At 44.1% G+C, this 17,492-nt stretch overlaps 1 protein-coding gene across 2 annotated transcripts in view; it reads right to left on the bottom strand.

Annotated features, from left to right (window-relative positions):
- The window catches only part of C2CD2 (C2 calcium dependent domain containing 2), a 47,764-nt gene that overhangs the window by 9,059 nt on the left and 21,213 nt on the right, over positions 1 to 17,492 (bottom strand). For both annotated transcript variants that reach the window (XM_068155223.1, XM_068155222.1), the window contains exons 7-13: positions 15,539 to 15,647; positions 12,577 to 12,638; positions 9,776 to 9,912; positions 9,339 to 9,510; positions 7,784 to 7,897; positions 4,158 to 4,285; positions 1,379 to 1,688 (exon numbers count right to left, since the gene is read on the bottom strand). In XM_068155223.1, the coding sequence (XP_068011324.1) occupies positions 1,379 to 1,688; positions 4,158 to 4,285; positions 7,784 to 7,897; positions 9,339 to 9,510; positions 9,776 to 9,912; positions 12,577 to 12,638; positions 15,539 to 15,647 (1,032 nt within the window). The remainder of the gene's footprint in view (positions 1 to 1,378; positions 1,689 to 4,157; positions 4,286 to 7,783; positions 7,898 to 9,338; positions 9,511 to 9,775; positions 9,913 to 12,576; positions 12,639 to 15,538; positions 15,648 to 17,492) is intronic.

Raw genomic sequence — 17,492 nt, 5'->3', positions numbered from 1 at the left:
CAACACACTCTTTGCAACCTCCTGCACAATGAAAAGCAAAACTAGACAACAGCCTACATACAAACTTCCACTTGCTTGTTTTAGTTAAAGAAGAGCCCACAGGTTTCCCAAAATCTCATTCAGCTTCCTAAGCTTTTGCAGGCTCAAAATGAGAAAAATCTCTGCAAAACTATCACCCTACCCCCACCTGAAATACACATGGAACCTTCCAATGCCTGATCATCTTTGTCAAATTGATTGTGCTGTGCCATCCTGATCTATCAGGGGAGCAATACAGCTATGAGAAGACCAGAAAAACTTCTCTGGCCTAAGGATGCTCTAAGGAAGTTTCTTGGCAAGGAGGTCCAGTGTAAACCTTAGGCAGGGGGTGGGAACATAACAATCTAATGATATCCTGAGGTTTTGTAGTAAGGCAGCCTACAGTATCTCTGACTAAGGAAAGAATACAAAATAAAGTGAAAGAGGGATGGATATAGGTGAGAAAGTAATTTTTTCAACTTCAACATGCAGCCCCTGAGACTGGTGTGCCTTGAGACTGTGAGACCTATTCAGGGCACAGTCCACTGCACTGGCTCTTGTGTCATACTTCTTAACAGCCCCTGAGACTGGTGTGCCTTGAGCCTGTGAGACCTGTTCAGGGCACAGTCCAGTGCACTGGCTCTTGTGTTATACTCCTAACAGCCCCTGTCTTTACCACTTAGCCAGTGCTACAACCTGAGGGGTTAATGGATTTAAAAAAAGAAACACAAAGAAGCCTAAAATATTTTCAAACTGCAGCTATCCAGACCTGTAACTACATCAGCAAAATTATCTGATCTCTGATTTACTTATTAAATTCTATTTTATGTAATTTTATTTAGCAAAATATGTATTAGTGAAACTGTTTCACAAGGCAGTTACAAGGGAGTATACTTCTGGTTTTGCTGTGGTGCCATCTGAACACAAGCCTTAGTGAGGGCAGGTGATTCTTGTGCTGAGAAATGTGAAAGAATGTATCAGAAAGCAACTCTGGAAACTTGCCACTTTGAGGTTAGGAATGGGACTGCTAATACAGCACCAGAGAACAGAGTTTCCATTGATAAACTGACAATATGGCTAGATAACAGGGGTGGGCTTAGTGAGATGCCCTGTAACTTCTAAGAGTGACCCCTTCTGTTTCCTGATGGAGGGAAGTGTAAGTGAGCCCAGCCTGGCTCAGAGGGCTAGAGGGATGCACTGTTTATGGCTGCTAGTAAGACAGCTTCAACCAACACCACACAGATAAGGAGTTTAAGGACAACAATTGGTAAGAAAGGACAAATTACTACAGTGTTGCCTGACAGTGCCAATTCTGTAGAGAAACCAGTCATTCACCGAAGTGGAGGTAAGCATCACATACCTTTAGACTTTTTCATGCTCCCAGTTTCTGAAACACTTAATGAGCTGCAAGATATTTCATCACAAGTCTGGTCTAAGAGTGTGTTGGTATCCCACTGTTGGCTGCCATTCTCCAAATTCCAAGCCTTCTGGGCACCTTGCTGTGGGTCACTATCAGGTACTATTTCTGCAGTACCTATTGATAACTCTTCATCAGAGGTTACTTTTGCAATAGATTTCTCCACAGTTGGTGGATCTACTTTGCAGGAGTTGTCCATGGCTGCAGCATAGTCCATCATCAGTGCAGCTTCGCTGTCCTGAGTTAAAGAGGTCTGCCCAGGGACAATAAGAGAGAACATTGACAAGTTGCTCTGCTGCAACAAGGAAACAGCTTCCACGCACAAAGTTCTTTTCTCTTTTTTACACTTTTACTTGTATCTCTGTGAGGCTTCCTTATCTCCACTACAGGAGAGGAGCATACAGCCAAGTTTTAATAATGTTGTTAACACCAAATGGCTGGAAAAAAGAAATGAAGTACCTGCCTCCCACCTCTCTCTGGCTCTACTGCTAATAACAGGATTCTTTCCTGTAATGAAGCATTAACATGCATAGACTTTGGTCTTTTCAAGAAAGCAAACACCTAAGTGTTTCATCTTATTGAAGGACTTCTTGGTATCTGTATCAGTTAAACACAAATCCATCCAGTCCCACTACCTCCCACTACCTCTAAGAAGGTGATATGGCCTGTAGCCCAGCTGAGGTGCCTCTAAACCAATGCACACAGCATGGGCAACAGAGAGGAGGAGTTGGAAGCTGTCTGCTGCAGGAAAGCTATGACATAGTGGCAGTTATGGAGACTTGGTGGGATGAATCCTATGACTGGAGTGTGGCTACTGATGTCTACAAGCTGTTCAGAATGGGCAGGAGAGGAAGAAGGGGTGGAGGTGTTGCCCTCTATGTACAGAAGTGGATAGAGTGCAAAGAGTTGTCACTAAAGAATAGCCACAAGCAGGTCAAAAGCTTATGGGTAGGAATTAAGGATCAGGACAACAAGGGGAGCCTTGTGGTAGGTGCTACAGGCCACCCCATCAAGCAGTGCCTATTGATGAAGCTTTCTTACTCCAGCTTGATGAAACATCATGATCACAGGCTCTCATCCTTCTAGGGGATTTTAACCACCCTAACATCTGTTGGACAAGTATGTCAAAGTCAAAGGCAGCCTGGACTACAGCAATAATGTGCTAGTGAAGTTCGCTGTCCTAAGGGGTATGAAGCCCTTGAGAAGCATAGTTAGGACTCTAAAGTTTAGGAAAGCAAACTTCCAGCTCTCCAAGGAGTTAGTAAAGAGGACCCTGTGGGAAACAGCCCTCAGTGAGAAGGGAGTGGAACAGAGCTGGCAGATCTTTAAGGATGCTTTCTGTAGAGCACAAGAGCTCTCAATCTCCAGGTGTAAGAAATTGGGCAAGGAAGGCAAGAGACCACTATGGCTGGGTCATGACCTGCTGGTTAAACTAAAGGCCAAGTTGGTTCTACACAGGAAATGGAAGAAGGGACAGGCATCCTGGGAAGAGTATAGGGACATTGCCTGGCTGTGCAGGGACAAGGTCAGGAAGGCCAAGGCACACCTGGAACTGTACTTGTCAAGGGATGTAAAGAAAAATAAGAAAGGCTTCTACAGGTACATTAACCAGAACAGGAGGGTTGAAGAAAGCATCCCCTTCTGATGAGCAACAGTGGGGAACTAGTAACAACAGATGAGGAGAAGGCTGAGATTCTCCACAACTTTTTTGCCTCAGTCTTCACTGGCAACCCCTCTTCTCATGGCTCTCATGTTGATGGTCCACAAGCTGCAGACCAGAGAGACACAGTCCCTCCCACTGTAAGTGAAGACAAGGTGCGTGATCAACTGAGGAACCTGAAGATATACAAGTCCATGAGACCTGATGAAATCCATCCCAGAGTCCTGAGGGAATTAGCTGATGTAGATTGGATGTTAAGAACAAGTTTTTTACCAGAAGGGTAGTGGAACACTGGAACAAGATGGTTGCCTGAGGAGGTAGTTGGGGCCACATCCCTGAAGGTATTCAAGGTGAGGCTCAACAGGGCTCTGGCAACCTGATCTAGTTGAGGATGTCCCTGCTTACTGCAAAGGGAGTTGGAATAGATGATCTTTAGAGCTCCCTTCCAACCCAGACCATTCTGTGATTTCCCAAGCAGATACATCCATCACTGTGGCAGCTAATCCTCATTCCCTTCCCTCAGTACACCACAGTGATCATGAGGGGATCCATGCACAGTGACTTGGTTTCTGCTCAGAGCTTTTTAGGGGTTCTGTAAACAACAGAAACACTTGACAGCAAATGTCCATACAGCAGCCTGCAGGGAAAGGACTACCAGCAGGCTCCAAGCATCAGATAAAATGCTGAGGATGAAGAAAGACTGGAGGAATGCTATACCCTGAGAAACAAATCTAGTGTTTGCCCTTCTCTAGAACAGGGCCCGGAGACCTAGGAGGTTTTTCAGAAGGTTTTAACAACTTTGAAAAACTCAGAGAAATCTCTCATACTTCAGTGCCCCTTCCCTCCATAAGTGAAACACTAAGAAGGACTCATTATCCTCTGTTCTCACCTAAACTGGTTTTCCCTAAATCCCTAACTAACCCATCCCCATCCAATGTTCCATGTATTTTTAGTCAGGCTGTCAAATCTGCATGAGCCAGCAGAACGCATTAGCTTTGCACCCAGTGGAGCACTTTATTTACACTACGAAGCATCAAATGTAAGTGCTGTTTTCTGCCCTACCTTGGACACCCCTGATATGATAATGGTGCTTTTCTTTCTGGGAGACTTCAGCTTCTGCTTTGCAGACTCACTCAGCTGCCGAATGGCTGCTTCTGCCACAGGATCGGTGCCATTCAGTACCAGCAGTTCTGAAAAGAAAGCATTATTTCAGAGGGAAGAGAGAGAAACAGGGGGAAGAAAGAGAGCAAAGAGAGACTGTGTTTGTCCTTAGCTTAACATTTACAGAAATTAGAAGATATGGTATAAACACCAGTCATATCAAAACATTTTCCAATTCCCCACTCAGCTGCTGGATCTTATCTTTGCCTTCCATTACCTGTTCTTTTGTGAAAAAGAAGAGGTAGATGTTAGAAAGAAGCTCTTCACCGCAAGGGTGGTGAGACACTGGAACAGGTTGCCCCGGGAGGTGGAGGAAGCCTCATCCCTGGAAGATTTTAAGGCCAGGCTGGATGTGGCTCTAGGCAATCTGATCTAGTGGAAGGTGTCCCCTCCCATGGGAGGGGGGTTGGAAGTAGATGATTGTTGAGGTCCCTTCCAACCCTGACAATTCTGTGATCCTGTGAAAAAGCATCAAAGCTGCAGTTACAGACCCTAGCCCCAAGCACACAGGGAGCTTTAGAAGCCTACACAAAACATCTAATTACTTCAGTGTATTGCTACACATTGCTACAGTCATGAAGAGCCATAGTTCTAGCGAGGTACAAATCTTCACTGATGATCTGGATGAGGGGATTGAGTCAGTCATCAGCAAATTTGCAGATGACACCAAGTTAGGAGCAGATGTTGGTCAGTTAGAGGGTGGAAGGGCTCTGCAGAGGGACCTCGACCAACTGGACAGATGGGCAGAGTCCAACAGGACGTCGTTCAACAAGTCCAAGTGCCAGGTGCTGCACTTTGGCCACGGCAACCCCATGAAGAGCTACAGGCTGGGGTCAGAGTGGCTGGAGAGCTGCCAAACAGAGAGGGACCTGGGGGTGCTGATTGACAGCCGCCTAAACATGAGCCAGGAGTGTGCCCAGGTGGCCAGGAAGGCCAATGGCATCCTGGCCTGCATTAGGAATAGTGTGGCCAGCAGGAGCAGGGAAGTCATTGTGCCCCTGTACTCTGCATTGGTTAGGCCATACCTTGAGTGCTGTGTCCAGTTCTGGGCTCCTCAGTTTAAGAAGGACATTGAGAGACTTGAAGGTGTCCAGAGAAGGGCAACAAGGCTGGGGAGAGGCCTTGAGCACAGCCCTGTGAGGAGAGGCTGAGGGAGCTGGGATTGTTTAGCCTGGAGAAGAGGAGGCTCAGGGGTGACCTCATTGCCCTCTACAACTACCTGAAAGGTGGCTGTAGCCAGGAAGGGGTTGGTCTCTTCTGCCAGGCAACCAGCACCAGAACAAGGGGACACAGTCTCAAGCTGCACCAGGGGAAGTTTAGGCTGGAGGTGAGGAGAAAGTTCTTCACCGAGCGAGTCATTCGTCATTGGAATGTGCTGCCCAGGGAGGTGGTGGAGTCACCATCCCTGGAGCTGTTCAAGAGGAGATTGGATGTGGCACTTGGTGCCATGGTTTAGTCAAGGGGTCTGTGGTGACAGGTTGGACTTGATGATCCTCGAGGTCTCTTCCAACCTTAGTGATACTGTGAGACTGTGATGTGATGTTTTGTTGTTTTTCCAGACATCCTTGCTTGGCATTTCCAGGTTTGCTATGGCACTATGATAGGATGGGGAAGGCAATGCAGCAGTCACTCTGCTCTCTATTAGCTGTGTCCAAAGCCTGTAAAGTGCACCTCCTTTTGCCCTCCAAACATTGCACAGGAATAAAAACCACCTGGCTTATAAAATGATGTTTGGTGACAAACAGAGGTTTGTTTTTAAGCACGGCCATTTCTGGCATTTAGTATGCAAGTGCTATGAAAACAGCTAATACATACTAATCAAATTCATCAAAGAATAACCAAGGCTTAAGAAAGTTAATGAAACAATCCTCCTCATATTTAATTGTCTGAGGGGGGCTTTTCTATTAGCAAAGACTTTTAATAACAGAAGAATACAGGCAGGAAAAGCAGTACAGTTAATTAAACTGGGTAGAGTCTTTGTTACTGTGGCTTTAACACAACAAAAGACAAAGTCTGAATAATTATGCTGCACTGAGTATCTCAGATACTTTTGGAACTTAGAGTATGTGTACACAAAGTGTATGCATGCCCATGCATGTCTGCACACTTGTTATAAAGCCCGAGTTTTCCATCTCTGTAGCCACAGCAAAACCCCCAGGAACAGCTGAGAGCATCCAGGGCAGGATGAGTAGTACTTGCTAATTCTTAGTATTGTTATCACAGCCACAGCATCTTTTTCCATAGCTCTTGTTGCTATTTTGGCATGATGTTTGTGGTAACTACTACTGAAGTTACTGCCATACAAAATGCTCCCTTGTATTTCTTTTATTTGGCTTAAACTCATGTTCTAATGAGTAATTCTTCCTGCTGTACTGAACAAACATTTCACAGAAATTCCCCTGCACTCCCATAAAAACACGTCCTCATTAATGTGCTCTAAGTTGTCTTCAGATGAGTTTTCCAGTAAGTGCTTTGTATTTTTAATATCATCAACAGTTATGAGACTCAACTCAGAAGTCTGGCACTATCTCAGTGTTTTCCAAATTGACTTAGGAATACCATCCTGCTTCCTGGTATCAGAGCACTTCTCAGTCTAGAGGCAGGGGAAGATTTGAGTGCTATTACAGAGCATGAACCTATGAATAGCTTTCACACATTTATGTCTTTTGGGCAATACACTTTTTCTCTCTCAGCAAGTCTTCTGTTTCCTGGAGCAGCCTAGATCATCTCCAGGTTGTCCCATCTGCACTCATATCTGTATAAAGAGAACAGGACTCCACATCATGTGCCACTGCCAACCAGATTAGGTCACATCTTTCATTACTGTTACATGCAGAGCTACAGAAACACTGAATGGTGACTACGGACAGTACTGGAAGAGTTGCAACTTGCAAAGCTAAAATGCCTCAAAAATCAGGTTTAATACAATTAAAGTAAATTTGTAATTAAAATTTATTATCAATGCCACCCACACTCTGAAGGCACTTTAGCTGTATGCCAGGTGACTCAGGAAGGTGGAAAAACAGAGACAGCAAGACCATGTATTTGCATTAGCACAGAAAAGCCCAGTGGCAGGGCTAGAAAGAGAATTCAGTCTCCTTTGTATCAGTCCAGCCTCCTGCATTCTGTTCAGACAGGGGAGACTTCACAATGCCCATAGAGGTAAATGTCACAATGTTTTCATTTTGGGCAGTGAACCCCCATGCCTTCAGAAAAGAGGAATCTTCTATTTCAAAGTAAGAAAAAAGACAGCCTGGCTTCACTGCACTCACCTCCTCCCTCCATCCCACAGCTCAATGTTATTTATTCAAAGTTAGTAGTTTAAATCACCAATTAAAACCTCTTATTACAAGGCTGCTATATCCGTAACCACAGTACTTGCAAACATAAACCTATCATCAGTGCCTGTTGAAAGGCAGCACCCAGATGGGTTTGCTGTTTTTTTAACAGGATTGCATTAATCCCATGTGTAGCAGAGAGAGAGAGAGAGATGTATTCTCTTTAGCAGCTCTGAACATTTCTGTTACCTGTATCTGAAGATGATAAAGTTTTGCTGACTGGAGCACCATGAGAGTGGATAGGTTGAACAGAGACATCCTTTTCAATCACCTTTACTTTAACTGGAGTTTTCACAGGAGAATCTGAGGATCAAGGGATTTTTGTTATTTGAACTATTCAAGACATTTGTTATGAAAACAGTACAAAATTATTATAACAATGATAAAGTCTGTCTGTGCTTGAGAAAGTTTTTTAATACAAATTCTCAACACACACTCTCTGTGGTAACCCAATCCCAAAAGACCTGCAAAGTGTATGAATGTATTGTTTTTAAACATTTCACTGTAAGATGCCAGACAACACACACTTAAATAAAAGTTCTGTTTAACAACCTAAAAGAATGAAGCTCATTGTGAGGCTTCACACAAAGACTGTTCAGATGTTTTACAAGTAGAAGTCTGCTCCTTCCTTTATTCTACTTCCTGTGAACTATACTAAAAACCCCACAGCTCTGTCACAAGATGACACCAACCCTTGTTGGAGATTGTAATACAGAGCAAGGCACAGTATGGTCCCTCATCAGTAAACATTCTAAGAGTCCAATACTTTTGTCATGTGGAAAATCATTAACCAAACCCAAGCTCTTCTGCACTGTTACTCTACCATGTGGTATTAAAGTATGCTCTGGAGAGCAGCCAGGCAGAGAGGGACCTGGGGGTGCTGGCTGATGGTAGGATGAACATGAGCCTGCAGTGTGCCCAGGCGGCCAGGAGGGCCAATGGCATCCTGGCCTGCATCAGGAACAGTGTGGCCAGCAGGAGCAGGGAGGTCATTCTGCCCCTGTACACTGCACTGGTTAGGCCACACCTCGAGTCCTGTGTCCAGTTCTGGGCCCCTCAGTTTAGGAAGGAGGTTGACTTGCTGGAACGAGTCCAGAGAAGGGCAACGAAGTTGGTGAGGGGTTTGGAACACAAGCCCTATGAGGAGAGACTGAGGGAGCTGGGGTTGCTTAGCTTGGAGAGGAGGAGACTCAGGGGTGACCTTATTGCTCTCTACAACTACCTGAACGGGGCTTGTAGACAGGCAGAGGTTGGTCTCTTCTCCCAGGCAGCCAGCACCAGAACAAGAGGACACAGTCTCAGGCTGCACCAGGGGAAGTTCAGGCTGGAGGTTAGGAGGAAGTTTTACACAGAGAGAGATTGATTGCCCATTGGAATGGGCTGCAAGGGGAGGTGGTGGAGTTGCCGTCACTGGAGGTGTTCAGAAGGAGACTTGACAGGGTGCTTGGTTACATGGGTTAGTTGTTTAGGTGGTGTTGGATGATAGGTTGGACGCGATGATCTTGAAGGTCTCTTCCAACCTGGTCTATTCTATTCTATTCTATTCTATGTATTAAAATAAGAAGAGCCTTAACTATTCCTCTTGTAAGAACTAAAAACTTCATTCTGAGAATATAAACAATGCTCTCCATCATCAAACCATTCAAGAAGTCTGGACAATAGCACCTGTCCTTACTCTGCCCCCAACTCCTGTTCCTCACAGAAAATCTTAAGAATGAATACTGAAAGTAGTGGAGTCGCTCACCAGTGCTCAGTGGAGATGACCTCCCTTCTAGACGAGGTTTGGTTTTCACAGCAGTTACAGTAGTGACCACAGTCCCACAGGGCATCACAGTGCGATCCATTTCTATTTTAGTGGCTGGCACTGAAGAAGAGACTTGCCACGTTTTCAATTCACCAGGTTCTATAAAAGAGAACTAGGAGGACAAAACAATGTCACCTTAGAAGCAGAGGCAAGCAAGGAGGACACTAACATTCCTAGCTAGTACTTGCCTATAATTTACACCAGCTTTCAAGAGGCAGACAGCTAATTCTTTTCTGACGGGCACCGTGAGAAGCGTTACCATGCAATCCGAATGCGCTACTCTAACGCAGCCACAAATTGCAAAGTACAAGATGAGCATTCACAACTACTTCCTGAAGTAAAAGATCCACCCTAAAACCATCCAAACACAGCAGTACCTCTGCACTTATGGATCCCAGCCCAGGCCCTGGCTCTGGGCTGCTTTCCCTGGAGCTGTTCAGTGCAAAGCATTGCTGTCCAGAAGGCTGTTTCCTGAACAAGTCTAGAGGTATGGTCACCTTTGCAGACAAAGGATCTGGAAAAAAGAAAATCAACAGAATCAGTGCACAGGTGAGCTGTCCCTGTGTTTGAAGGTGAGACGACTGGAAATGAGAAGGAAGAACACAGGCAGCTAATTGCAACAACTGGCTCTACACCACAGAGCAGAAACATGGCAGTTTCTGCAGCCTTCTTTCCATTTTATGACTATGCCTCTGCCTGGCCTAATATGAAAGAATGGAGATGTGAAATGTTACTTATTTGCCACAATTTCTGGCCACTTCTTTCCCATACATGCAGAATGCTTGAGGGAAAAGAAAGCATCTAGAAATATTTCTATTAGGTTCTTGAACAATCTCTATAACCGGTGACCTACATGTTCAGTCAGGAGAAAAGAAGGCTCTGAGGTGACCTCATTGTGGCCTTCCAGTATCTGAAGGGGGCCTAAAAGAAGGCTGGGGAGGGACTTCTCAGGATCTCAGGTAGTGATAGGACTAGGGGGAATGGAATGAAGCTGGAGGTGGGGAGATTCAGGCTGGATGTGAGGAGGAAGTTCTTCCCCATGAGAGTGGTGAAACCCTGGAATGTGTTGTCCAGGGAGGTGGTCGAGGCCCTGTCCCTGGAGGTGTTTAAGCCCAGGCTGGATGAGGCTCTGGGCAGCCTGATCTAGTGTGGGGTGTCCCTGCCCATGGCAGGGGGGTTGGAAGTAGATGATCCTTGTGATTCCTTCCAACCTGGACTGATACTATGATACTCCTATGATCTTTCATTTCACAGAATGCTCTGGATTCCTGGTAAACTGGTACAGCATTAAGAAATCTTTCTTAATTTGACCTTTAGTGCAAGTTCAGCAGTTCTCTTGTTCCTCCCCTTATTTTATCAGCTATACTAGACTGAAGCAAACTATTAGCAAAATCACTGCAGGATTTTAGAGATTAAAATAGCTTTCTGTGAAATTCAAAGACAAGTAGAGATATATGTTATACCTACACTACTCAGTTTTGTCCTCAATAATAGAAGAGTTTTCTATTCAAATATTTGGGAGAAGAGCTAAGAGAGTAGTGGGGGTTAGATAAATCTCAGTGCAATCAACTAGGGTCATTTTCTTCAAGAAATCAGGTTGGTAGTTACACTTTCAGTAGGATGTGGAATATTACTGATACAGTTTGAAAGACCCATTAATAAAGATGCTCAGGTACAAGCAAGACTAAACTTTATGAAAGGAACAATATGCATTTGCTGACTGTTTGCAGATTTTCCTGTTGCTGCTGTTGTTAAAAATCACAAAGCAGCATTCACACCAGAGAAATGTTGTAAGGCATTTGTCTAACGTTTGATTTCCCAATCCCTCAAGTAATTGCAGATCATATGCAAGGTACTTTGTACACCTAGATTATTACACACTAAAAAAAAGGCACAGTAACTGAAAACTAAAAGCACAGTCCACTTGGCTGTATTAATTATTAACATTGGCTTAGATAAAGTATTATTACCTAACAAATTACTGGCCAAGCCTTCATCAGAAGACACTATAAGTAAAAGCACATCTGTTTTTCTGGGTTTTAATCACTTGGTATGAAGAGCTTTGGCCAATACTTTTAATTTCTTTTTCCACACTAAGTTTAACAGCAGACAGTACTAAGCCACAGAAAAACAGCTGAGTGTCAAAAGTAATGCTTATTTCTTGCTTGTCTTGATCCAAGAGGTGAAATCCAATTATTAATTCCATACACACCAAAAGAAAGTGTGTAGTGGAGAGGTCTTCCTGCCACTGAGTGCTAATTGCAAGCTGTAAAACCAGAATCAAGTTACCCTTAACTCAGGGGAGGACAGACACATGTTAACAGTGTATGAGGGAGCTGGGGTTGCTTAGCCTGGAGAAGAGGAGACTCAGGGGTGACCTTATTGCTCTCTACAACTACCTGAAGGGTGGTTGTAGACAGGCAGAGGTTGGTCTCTTCTCCCAGGCAGCCAGTGCCAGAACAAGAGGACACAGTCTCAGGCTGCACCAGGGGAAGTTTAGGCTGGAGGTTAGGAGGAAGTTCTATACAGACAGAGTGATTGCCCATTGGAATGTGCTGCCCGGGGAGGTGGTGGAGTCACCATCACTGGAGGTGTTCAGGAGGAGACTTGATAGGGTGCTTGGTGCCATGGGTTAGTTGTTTAGGTGGGTTGGATTGGTTGATGGGTTGGACACAATGATCTTGAAGGTCTCTTCCAACCTGGTCTATTCTATTCTATTCTATTCTATTCTATTCTATTCTATTCTATTCTATTCCTGATGGAATTAACAGTGTACATAGACAGAACTCAACTTGGGTCAACCAGCGCTGCCCAAAAATTCCACAATTTTCCATGGATTTCAATTCTAGGACCTGTATTTGAGGATGAGCTTACAGAGTTTAAAAACAGAAACTTAAGTTACACATTGTCTCCAAGCCATCCACGTTGGCTAGCAATTTTCATCTGTTCTCCCTTTCACAGCTGTTCGTCCCCATGGGGCTGCCTGCAGTCATGCTTGAGGCACACTAGATTTCACTACTGTACAAGTCAGCAGAAGACATCTGTGCTTTAGTGTGCATTCAAAAATCTGACAGTTTCTCATTTGATGATACAGCCAGGCAGAACTGAAAGGACTTCTGTCAACATTTAGCAAGGCTCATGAGCTGGTCATGCAAAACAGTTTGTTTTTAATACTTACTATCCAACTTTCCATCTTCTACTATTTGCAGCTGCAACGCTTTTGATTTGGCACTTAGTTCACTGTGAAGTAAATGAAACTATGTTAGGTCTTTGCAGGCAAGCAGATTTTCCTTCCCCCTTAGGTTTTCCCCTTTCCCATCCCAGCTGCCAACACCCTAACTCTTCTTGGCTTGCACTGAGCCAGGCAGTGCAACTTGCTAACCAAGGCTGCTGGGGACGCTGCATGCATAGTGTCTTTTTGACCTCAGGTAAGAGTGATTAAAGGGATCATAGTCAGAAATATATTCTCTCCAAGCACTGTTGCAGAAATTTGGGCACCTAAAATGTCAGCGGCTCTTCTCCCAGTAGCTGACAAACACTACTCTTCAAGCTGGTCCTTAGTCTGACTGCGAGACCACAGCAATAAGAAGCTATCTTTTCCTGGCAGGATCGAATTTGTAAGCCAAGATGCTGGAATGGGTCCCATCAACAACTGATTTAAACCAGTGGGGTATTCTGTCAAAGGAGGAGAGTGTCCTGCAAAAGCAAGATAGATGCAGGTGAATAGAAATAGTCTTATGTGAGAAGTCAGTATTGCTTTTCCAAATCAGACTCAAGGATGTTACAACAGGAACCAGTTTCTGTGTGACAGAAATGATGTGAACTATTAGCAGAGTTATTGGCATGTGCAGTGCTTGGTAAGATGGACTAGACAGTAGATGTAGAGCCTTCTAATTAAGACAGTGAAACAAACTGGGTACTAATGGAGGAACCTTACAGTAACACTTGATTTTATAACCTTCTCAGTAGGTGTTCTGCCAAAACCCTTAAGGGCACATACACACTTATTTTATTTTAAGGTTGCCATTTCAGGATGCTGTGATCTTGGTTGCAGGCACTCTACTTCCATTAGATGCCGTGGGACATCATCTATGCAGCAGGTTTTAAACTTTTCCCTGCTGCCTCCAAAACTTTAAAGGAAGTACCTTGATAGTATTATTGCTGCTTTTCCCATGAAGGTAAAGCAGAGCCTGACATGTTGGTCAGTATCCTGGCCTTCAGTGGATAGGTATTGATACTAGTGGATATTGAAGGGAGAAAAAGAGGCAAAACTACGTGAACTTCAACAAAGGTATGCAGCCAAATCCTGATCACTCATCTGTAAAAGTCCCTAAGCTTACCTCATGCACTTTCAAGAAGCAGCCAACACCATGGAAAACCCAGCGTTATCCCTAGTGTCAAGGTCAAACTGCATTCAACAATCACATCCTGCCTGCCCTCTCTCTGCACTTTCAGTTGTAAAGGGTATTCTTCTGACAAACTTCCTGTCCCAAACTGCTGGGAACGTGTCTGGCCTGCAACACACAGCATGGATGCTGTTCTACCAACAGATGGCTGAAGTGATTCACAGACCCAGTGGCTGAAACTCTCTAACAGAAAACTGCTACAGAAGTGCATTCTTCTCCTTTCATCGGGGAGGAGAAATCTCATCATGTTAATCCTTAAGTCTTGATGACAATGCAGCACACTGTCACAGAATGTTTTCTGATCTGTGGCTTTCCATAAATAGTGTAGGTCATTACTAAAATCAACTTTAAAACACATTATAAAACATTATACTGTGCCTGTCTGAAGGAAGAGAGCTTTCTATCTGGTTTTCCATTTGACAGCAGGATGAGAGTTGCATACACCTTTATCAGACCACATACAAAGGTGAGGCCTTTCAGTGTTGCTCGACATCCATTTTTCTTTGCTGACTATAGTGACTTCTAATCACTCTCTGCACTCATGCAGAGGGGTCTGGGTGTTTTCCACACCCTGTACAACTTGTGATGATTGATCCTGGTACCTTCCCTCAAATCAAGCAGCCCCTGTTGCTTTATCCCTCAGCTCTTCCATTTCATGACTGCTCACTCTGTAACATTCACAGGGGCATTGTCCAGCAGGCTGTGATGAGGAGGCAGAAAAGGATCTGTGCACTGCACACTCCCTCCCCCTTCAAGCTGAGGATGAGCACAAAGAAGTGCACACACTCCTCAAGGAAAGAGCACTCAGCATGGACAGGCACAGGTCTAAATAAGCACTCAGTTCCTTGTATGCTAAGCCTCTGCTTTACAAAAGAAGGAACAAGTACAGTGGAGGCCAGGCTCTGAATAGATAGTGCAGAAAAAAGGTCACATGAAAACAAGCAGCATTACTCTTTGAAATATGTACTTTTAGAGAGAGATAGAGAGAGAAGTAGAACTGAAATGGGAGAGGAAAGCTACAGAAAGAAACAGAAGTGCCTCTCACCTTAAATATCTCTGGTAGGAGAACATAAAAAGAAAGCAGTGTCTGCAGTATGTTGTGTGGCAGCATCTTTATCCCACTCCCCTGGGAAACTGCTTCTGCCTGCTTGTGGGGGTGTTTAAAGTCACTACAGAAATACCCTTCTGACCAGCCCTGCCATCAGTGACTCCCTCTTCTTTAACTCATACAATTCAGAAGCTATCAGATATTTCTATTCTGCTGCTAGAAAGTGGAAATGAAAACAGCCCCCCCTTTGCTCAACAGAAAAAATATCTACTTTTACACTCTGTTTTTAACCACAGCCACCATCCTTTTAGATGGTCAAATTTTGTGCACATTTACATTTCCCACTCAGCTGGGGAAATGGAGAGACATCAGATTTCCTCAAATGCAGTTTTCAAGCTGAAGTGACTTCAAAACCTTGCCAGAATCTTTTTTGGTGCTGTATGAAAGCACAGGGCAATTTATTATGCCTGTTATGCTCCCATCTACTAGAATCAAATATCTACCAGGGAAACTTTAGAGACATATTTGATCTCATATCCATTAGGTATCCTGAAGTCCCTACCAGCTGCAGACTTCTCTGAGGCCACCCAGCTGGACATAATTCAAAATACCATTCTTCTCTCAAAAACTTCATATGGTAAAGAAACATGCTTCACTTAAAAGTACTCAGAAGTAAAGTTACTTACAAGATAAACTCTTCCTTCCAAAAGGGATTTACAGCATTTTTGGCTACAGAGCTGGAAAACTTCTGCATAGGGTCATTCAACTGAGCTATACACACAAGGTTTGTGCTGCCTGTAAAGGCAAGATAAAACAATATCCTGTTATTAATATTCCATCATCAAGAGGCACAGTTACTCAAAGGAAAGCAAAGAAACCCTTTCCTTACATACTGTGCTTCTGAACAGACTATTGCAAGCACTTCTTTCCCTTCCCACGGAATTAATTTCTCACCACAGTTTGTATACCAGCTACATTAATGGCAATGGTCACGACTGCATAATCATTGTCTTACGCACTGTTATACACAGTGTGAAACGTGACAACCTGATTTAGATTCTGGCATGAAACAAAACACTGCAGGCATAACAAGATCAGAAAGGATGGGGGGGGTCAGAATGCACAACGTGGAGGTGGTGGTGTGGGTGCAAGGCAGAGCGCTTTTGGCTGTTTTCCAAGCTCCTACTGGCCACAGTCACAGTGATTTCCTCAGGTGGCCAAGGAAGCTTTTTCTGCTAGCAAGTGAATGATGACAACAGTGTTAATTAACAATAGCCTTGTGGACAGCAGTTTTTAAACAAGTTCATGGCATTTTAGAGTACTGGTGCAGAATTATCCCTACCTTGATCCTAGAATTTGATAGTGTGGCATATTGGCATATTATAGTAGTTATATTGCTGCTCCAAGGGGAAACAGCTTGCACAACATGTTCCTCTTGAAACGATTTCATTTGTGTGGCTTTCACAGCATGAGAAATTGTTTTAGTCCCAGTGTTCCAAAATATCAAGGAAAGCAGCAAAAAAGCTCAGTATTGACTGTGTACTGAGCAAACAAAAGATATGCTGCCTCTAGATCTCCAGAAGAATCCAGGGTTTTATTTACTGTCTTTGACTCTCAGTTGTCCTAGATGATGCATCAGGGCTATGGATGAACCCTGTCTCAGAAACAGAAGCAGCTTGGACCTGGCAAGGTTATTAGAGGAGACAAAGCACTGTGCACATGGTTTATTTGGGATCCAAGCTGACCCTGGAGTAAGTAGTTGAGCTTCTTTCACAGCAAGCTGAGCCTGCGTTAATGAACCTGGGGAGGTTTTCTGTTAACCCAGCCATATGTCTCTTGCAGCCTGCTCCTGCTGCCAGCAGTGCTCAGCAGCCTGGGGCAGAAATGCCTCTACAGCTCTGTCAGAAACTGCACTGGAGCCGCTAACCAGCTGATACTGTACAGAGTATTTCGGCATTTGTGCCCTGCACACCCTGCTGTACCCAACTAATACTTTTTTCCTCACAGCAGAAAACACTTTTTCCCTGGATGATACACTGTGGACCGTACAGTAGTAAATCTAAGATGACCTTTGTTTACACACACAAGCAAAGGAGATAAAAATGGGCACAGCCCATAAGCAGAGACCAGTTCTGCTACTGATTTGCTCACCAGTTGAGCTAACATTATCTATAGGAAAGACAACAAGCTCCTATAAGCCATGTTAGCACTCATGGTTTATAGGATGATAATGATCAAGACAGACAAACGGCCCTTCCCCAACCCTCTCTGTATGCATGCAGGTTAGCCTGCAATATTATATACTCTTACTGAGTTTCAGAATTGCAACAGTGTAATTATTGCTGCAAGACAAAGCCAAGAAAAGGGAAGGGAACAGTAACTAAAGTCAGTAAGCCATGTACAGAAGCTACTATCTTCCCAGCTGTGCAGCATTTTCAGTGCAGCTCAAGAGCACTAGTTAAACTTCACTATGAAACTTTATTTCTCATACTCAGTTCCAAAGTGCTGCTAAGGGACCAGCAACATTCCCTTCACCTCCTTTTAGAATAGCAAATGTTAATTTTACTTCTCAATATATGGATTCCCAAAGAAGAGCCCAATAATTGTCCTCTCTTCCTCTCATTTTCAGGGAGGAGGCAG

This window comes from Melanerpes formicivorus, unplaced genomic scaffold, assembly GCF_026170545.1.
Source record: "Melanerpes formicivorus ecotype bairdi unplaced genomic scaffold, bMelFor1.0.p_v2 SCAF_30, whole genome shotgun sequence".
Taxonomy (NCBI): Eukaryota; Metazoa; Chordata; class Aves; order Piciformes; family Picidae; genus Melanerpes; species Melanerpes formicivorus.
This window is presented reverse-complemented; position numbering and strand designations above follow the sequence as displayed.